At 39.7% G+C, this 7,309-nt stretch overlaps 1 protein-coding gene across 1 annotated transcript in view; it reads right to left on the minus strand.

The window, feature by feature from the left end:
- Positions 1 to 507: 507 nt before the first annotated feature.
- Positions 508 to 7,309, minus strand: part of AGTR1 (angiotensin II receptor type 1) — a 47,478-nt gene continuing 40,676 nt past the window's right edge. The window contains exon 3 of the mRNA XM_029940089.1: positions 508 to 2,522. Within this exon, the coding sequence (XP_029795949.1) occupies positions 1,398 to 2,477 (1,080 nt within the window). The 5' untranslated portion in view covers positions 2,478 to 2,522 and the 3' untranslated portion in view covers positions 508 to 1,397. The remainder of the gene's footprint in view (positions 2,523 to 7,309) is intronic.

Raw genomic sequence — 7,309 nt, forward strand, 5'->3', positions numbered from 1 at the left:
CCTGTATCTTGTACATTTCCTACAATGATCATGTATGTAATTAGAAAAAGTCCTACTGTTAAAAAAATTGGGGTTGCCTGGGTGGCTCAGTTTGTTAAGCATCTGCCTTCAGCTCAGGTCATGATCTCACGGTTCATGGGTTCAAGCCCCGCATCAAGCTCTGTGCTGACAGCTTGAAGCCTAGAGCCTACTTCTGGTTCTGTGTCCCTTTCCCTCTGCCCCTCCCCACCTTGCATTCTGTCTCTGTCTCTGTCTCTCTCAAAAAATAAACATTAAAAAAATTAAAAACAATTATGTATAAAATAACGTTTTAGTGTTAAAAAAGTGAATTTTTCTTTGTTCTATGAAACGCTTTGAAAAACTCAAGAGGGTGTATTTATTCCATGCTGTGGATATAAAAGCTATAAGCAATAGTATTAAACTATCTGTTGTATTAAAATTTAAATTGAAATGAGTTCATACTTAGTTACACTTGTATGAAAAATAAATGAAGCAATGAAGATTAAATACATTACAATGAATTTTTTTAATGTAAATATAAGTTTGCCAGATTTTAATCCAGTAACAACCGTTTAGAGATATAGAATACATATACAGGTAGAACATACACTTTTTAAAACAGTAAGGCATACTTTTTGGTATATAATCTTTTTACCACAAAATATATATACTTCTCAGATATGAAACAAAACTGATAGCACTAGGAAGACACTACTACATGGAACCAGAGTAACACCTTTATAAGGAGTTTAGCTTCTACATATGACTTTAGTAATATCTGTGTACAAATAAGCCAGTTAGCTGGCATGTTTTGGCAGTGTGAACCTATAAGACACTCGTTGAATTTCGCAAAAGTTTCAGAAACCTGACAACTACTGCTTAGCAAGTCTATGTACAAAAAGTGCAGTGGCAGGTCCAGGTGGGCCACAGTTGCTAGGAACTCCGTAGGCACAGAAAAGCTTTACTGCCCTTTGGAAATTGGGCAGAGCAATCTTGAGCTCTGATCTCCTGTCGCTCCTCTCACGGTTGAACACATTCCACATACCTTCATGTGGAAGTCAGAAATAACAGAACAGGAGCAGACTAGGGAGACGGCGTTTCTGCCAGTAAAATTTTCCCAGTGAATACCTTCATGTAGTTTCTGACGTCGTTCTCTGAGTGGCCATCATCTATCTGATGCAAAATATGGCAGGATGTGGCTTTACTTTTTGTTTTGTTGCACAGGGAAAGAAAAGCTTTTGTTCAGAGCTTTAGAAAGGTTTGCTGAGATCACATAACCTTTCTCTTCTTAAATTCTGGAAAGTACCTAATGCTCCTTTGGTAGTGAAATGCTGTAGAGGAATGTGTTTCTTGCTTGTTCTTTCATAGGATTACTTCACGGACAGGCTTCAAATGTGTCACTCAAGCTGAATTCGTGAGGCAGACTTCATGATGGACGTGTTTCCATTATCTGAGGGGCGGTAGGAAAGTGTGCTCATTTTTGTTGATAGGCTTGAGTGAGTTTTGGCCTTTGGAGGGATGTATTTCAGTAGCTGGAGAAAATATTTTTTAAATTTTTTCCCCAGAAAGCCATAAAAGAGGGGATTCAGGCAGTTGTTCAAATAAGCTATGCAAATAGTGATGGGAATGGCAGTGTCGATAATGTCTGTAATTTTACAGTCCTGTATGACGCCCAGCTGGATCAGTACGTCTAGAAAAGTGAATATTTGGTGGGGAACCCAGGAAAAGAAAAAGAAAAGCACAATTGCCATAATTATCTTGAAAATATCATCATTTCTTGGCTTGTTCTTCTGAATCTCATAAGCCCTCTTTAGAGTCTTCCAAATAAGAGTGTAACTTGTAAGAATGATCAGGAAAGGAAGCAAGAAACCTAGTATATTCTTAGTTAAGCCCAGTCCAATGGGGACGGTTGAATTTTGGGAATCATAATGGAAAGCACAAACGGTCATATTGGTGTTCTTAATGAAAAATACTTTTCGGTGGATTATAGTTGGCAAACTGGTCAGGCCAGCCAACAGCCAAATAATGACGCAGGTGACTTTGGCCATAAGCATTGTGCGCCGAAGGCGGGCCTTCATCGGATGAACGATAGCCAGGTAGCGATCGATGCTGAGACATGTGAGGAGAAACACGCTGGCGTAGAGGTTAAAAGTGACGCTGGCTGAAGCAATCGTACACAGGTGACCGCCAAAGGGCCAGTGGTATCCCATGGCGGTGCTGACAGCCCAGAGTGGTAGGGTCAGTAAGAAGCATAAGTCAGCCAGTGCCAAATTGAAAAGAAAAATACTGGCCACAGTCTTCAGTTTCATGTAAAAGTAAATGACAATCACTACCAAGCTGTTTCCAAATATGCCCACCACAAAGATGATGCTGTATAAAGTAGGGATCATGACAAATATGTAATTGTGCCTTCCAGCTTTGGGACAGTCATCTTGGATTCTTTTGATACCATCTTCAGTGGAAGAGTTGAGCATCATTTTGATCTCCTGGTTAATTAGTCTTAGACACTATGCCAGATGTACCTGAAGAAGATAAAAATGAAGAGGTAAAGAAAAAAAGGAACTTTCAGTTATAAACAAATAGTTTTATTTTTCAATCACAAATATAGCAACTCCACTTTAGTCTTAGGCAAAAAAATAGACAATATTTTCTGGAGAAAAACTGAACTGAGAAAAGCTAGGATTATACATTTACATTAATTTTTAGAACATATTGCGCATCTAGAAAGTAATAAATATCCTCCAGGCAGATAGAAGTGGGGATGCTATATGAATAAGCTTATCTAGGTTCTTTGCCTTTTTTCTAGAAGTAAATCCTAGCTTCCAAGTTGATTAAGAAAGCATAATCCAAATCTCAGAAAATGCTACTGAATTAAATTAGTTATTCTGGAATATTTGAGCTTTTTCAGAGGTAGGCAAGACTAATTAGTCTTTAACCTCAGAAGTATGACACATCTGTATTTTATTCTTCAAACTGTTTCCTTCATTTCACAATCTTTACTTAAATATTAAATGATAAGCGTCCTCTCTGATGTGGTCAGAATAGCTGCCTCTAGGTTACTGAGGAATTGGTCATGGGGGGAACTGATTTAAAGGTTTTTTTTTTAAGTTTACTTATTTATTTTAAGGGAGAAAGCGAGAGAGAGAGAGTGAGCGCAGGGGAAGTAGAGAGAGGTAGAGAGAAAATTCAAGCAGGCCCCATGTTGTCAGCCAGCGTGGAGCCTGATGTGGGGCTCCATCTCACAAACCGAGATCATGACCTGTGCTGAAACCAAGAGTCAGACGCTTAACTGCTTAACTGACTGAGCCACTGAGGGTCTGCAGGGGGGCTGGTTTAAGAAGGGATAAGGGGGAGGGGTCAAAACTTCGTGGAATAGCATTTTTGACATAGTTTCCCAGGCTGCTACATGCAATAACCACTTTATTCTTTAACTTCAAACTCAGTGTAGCAAAAGAGACTGAATCTCCTAACTTTTGTGCCTGTCAGTGATTTCTGGAGTGAACTCTGAGTTTAACCATTTGTATAACAAGAATCTCAAATGAACAGACTAGGTCAGGATTAAGGTGTATTTTGTGGGGGCTTAAGATATCAGTTATTCTTTAGAATTTTTAGAAGAACCGCATGCTCAGGAATGAGCTCCATAAAGACTTCTGCAAATATTTGCTTCAATATTTTACATAATCAGCAATCAAGCTATTCATTTATGTGATTTAGAAAATCAACATATTCTGCCCTAGCAGAGTCCATCAGAAAACCCTTGGGACGGAGGCTGAGGATGCTGGGGCGGGGAGGGGAGTGGGGTAACATCACAGGATGGGGCACAGACATGCTTTGAGGTGAAAAGCTCAGCATCTGGCATAGGCAAGGCTGGCTGGGCAGGGCATGGGTGCTGGGTAAAGATCCTCTTGCTCCCCAGGAGCAGGTCCCTGAATGAGCAGGGCTGTGCATTCCTTTTGTAGTAAAGTGCCCTGGGCAAGAAGAGGAGCAGGAAAAGGACACTACTAGACTTCCCAGGATAGCTGTGCTCTCATCCAGGAGAGCCGGGTGAGCGCATACACCTAAGGGAGTGTCCATCTTGGTGTAAAGTGGTGCTGTGGGAGGGATGAGACTCGGGTGGCCAGGTTTTAAGAGAGAACACTAGGAAGAAAGAGTTTCTAAAGTGGCCTCTTTGCCTCACCCAGGGAGGTAGTTATTGTCTATCCAAGGTTTGGGCTTCAAGTCGTCATTATCTTCTCCTTTTGTACTCAACCTTATATAATTTAATTTTTTTCTTCTCTTTATGTTCATGGGGGCATTAGCATCCACAAACAAGCAAATGTCACATCCTCTGTGGAGCCTTCCTGACTTATCTGGGCCATTGGCGGTTCCATTTGCAGAGTCACTTCAGCACTTTGGATGCAGGTTTTGGCACAATATCATAGTGGTGCTGACCTGTCTTCTCTATTGGTATGTCAGCTGCTCAAGGGTAGGGCTTATTTCAAATACTCTTGTTGACTAATGTAGGCCCAGCCAATTCTAGGAGACAGATGATAAATGTCTGATGAATAAGGCAGCCAGTGGACAAATGAATGAGTAAATAGCATTTCTAACTTAAATGCTAGGAACAGCATAACGAGACTAGCTTCTGTGGGGCTCATGACACAATTTACATTTTGCTCCTGAGAGGATCAAGATAGAAAATACTCATTGTTAACCCAGGCTTTACCTTGGATAAAAAATCAGAACCAAAACTAAACAAAACAGGCAAAAAAATCCTTGGTACTTTTAGAAATATGTGGTTTCTAAAACAGAAGAAGATAAAAAGAGGGAATAATATAATGGAAACTAGGCCTAGACTCTCAGGGAGATACAACCTATTTCTTCCTTACCCAGAAGGATTTCCCTACACTTGCTGATTTTTCAGTTTATTTTGTTATAGTTATGGAAATTATGCCAGTTTAGAAGTATTAATTCCTTTAGGTAAACAAATACTCTCTATTAAGAATTAAATCCTTCACAAGAGGTTTATGCACTAGCAGCCATTTACACCTTAATGTGTATTAATTTACTTATTTGTTCTTCTTCTAACATCTGGTTGAGATCAGTTGGATTTTGCCTAGGAAAAAAAGTGGAAATGTCAAGGTTAAATAATCCCAAAGATTAAAAAGCAGCCTGGGTGAAAACTAGGGCAGAGGTAAATATTTGTTTCAGCCTGGGCACAAGGACGCTCCTAACAGACAGGAAGGGATAAACTTAATTCATTAGAATCCTTTTGGTGCCCTGAGCTTGAGTGCTTGAAAGCAGGGAAATTCTCCTCTTTTTCTTCTTTTCTCTCTTGAGCCTAACTTTAAGGGTATCTATCTGAGGCTGGTTCCAATAATACTCTATCTGGAACGAGTAGAATTTTATTGACTAGACGAGAATTGTAACCATCCTTGTGTAACCATCTCACACACACACACACACACACACACACACACACACAATTTCTAGGGGAAAAAGTTTGCACTTGAAAGGACCAAGTTTTAAACATAGTTTTGCACTCTAATTCCTTCACAAACTGAGGTCAGTTTCTTCTTCAGTTCCCACTGATTCATACTGACTCATATTTAATACATAAAATGTTGCTCTGAACAACTAGGGGAGCATCCCTGGAAATTTTAATAAGGAATTTATTATTTATTTATTTATTAAATTTTTTTAAATGTTTATTGAGAGAGCATGACTAGAGAGAGGGAGAGAGGGAAACACAGAATCCAAAGCAGGCTCCAGGCTCTGAGTTGTCAGCATGCTTAACCAACTGAGCCACCCAGGTGCCCCAGGAATTTATTATTTAAATGAGAATATCACTGAAGAAACTCTGGACATTATATTAAATATACTAATAATACTTTACATAAATGTTTATATAAGTAAGGACCAAGACTTCCTACCAGGCAAGGAAACAAATTTTTCCATTCCTGAGGGTAGAGGAAAGGGGAGAGGAATTTTAGGTGATAGGAACAGTGGGCGCAAGCACAGGGAATCATAAATGAAAACGGTGCATCCAATGGGCAGTCATCCATTTATCCCATATTCACTGAACACCTGCTAGGTTCTGGGGTTAGGGATGCAAAGTGAAAAAGTTCAGTTCTTTTCCTCCTTCAAGTCTAGCTGTGGGGCGACAAGAACTCTAAAGACAGAGTCACTCCCAATGTTGAATACTGCACCATAATAGGGTCATGTGGAATGTTCTGTGTTTATCATTGACCCCGTTTGTTCCCGGGGGACTTGGGAAGTGATCAGGGGCACTTCCCAAAGAAAATGGCATTTGGACATTGGAGGATGTATGGAAAACAAGGTGGTTAGGACTTAAAGGCAACAGTCGGCTAGCTGAGGTAGAGTAGAAATTGTCCTCACTTGAGCTTCTCTCTCCTAACAGGTGTCTGCAGCATCATCTGTGGGACACTGCTCTTGTAAATTTACAGATAGTGCACAACCCTGTGGGCAGTGGTGTGGGGTCTGAATGTACACTGGATGCCATGCTGGTGTCTCTGGTCTGCACTGTTGCCACTGATAGGCTTCCCTAGAGAAACTTGATTCATAGGAAGGAGGGAAAATGGAACACATGATTAGTAGGCACCTTTGATTGATGCTAAGTGAGTGGAAAAGAGTAGGGTTCTTTTCTCTTTGAAGCAGAAAGCATCCTGTTTTGAGGAGCTGAAGGGAAGAGATGTAATCTATTAGGAACAGCAAACTTATGAATCCCAGAAAGCAGTTAGATTTCCTTCTTCTCCTTGTAGGGTTTTAGGCAGGTAGGATATACTGATTAAAAACATAGGAGGCTTCAATAGTAAATATTCTGCTACTATGTATTAAATACTGCATGGTTTGCCCAAGCTAAGATGAAACCACATCATAAATCAATAAGCATTTTGCATTTTCTTTCATTATCTACTCAAAGTCATGCCTACTGCACCTCTAAACATTTCATTAAATCCCATGATACAGCAAACACTCCCAAAATAAACTTAGATTGTATTGCAGTTTCACTTAACAGTATATAAAATGCTGTGTTGTGACAGGTATCAACTATCCATTAGACACTGAATCAATTTTTCTTAAGCACTACTAACTGCTTGCTTTTCTTGAAGCTAGATCAGAATATTTACTATTGAAGCTTGAAAAGATTGAGTTCTTTGTGTGCAATCTTTCATTTATGCATGTGAGAGGGTTTTCTTTTTTTTTTTTAATATTTTTACATTGTAGTACTTGTTTTGCTTGTTGGTGGTGTTTGCTTATTTAATACATTCCGTCAAGGGCAGAAATTATATGATGTCCCCCCCCCCCC

Source organism: Suricata suricatta, chromosome 5 (assembly GCF_006229205.1).
Source record: "Suricata suricatta isolate VVHF042 chromosome 5, meerkat_22Aug2017_6uvM2_HiC, whole genome shotgun sequence".
Taxonomy (NCBI): domain Eukaryota; kingdom Metazoa; phylum Chordata; class Mammalia; order Carnivora; family Herpestidae; genus Suricata; species Suricata suricatta.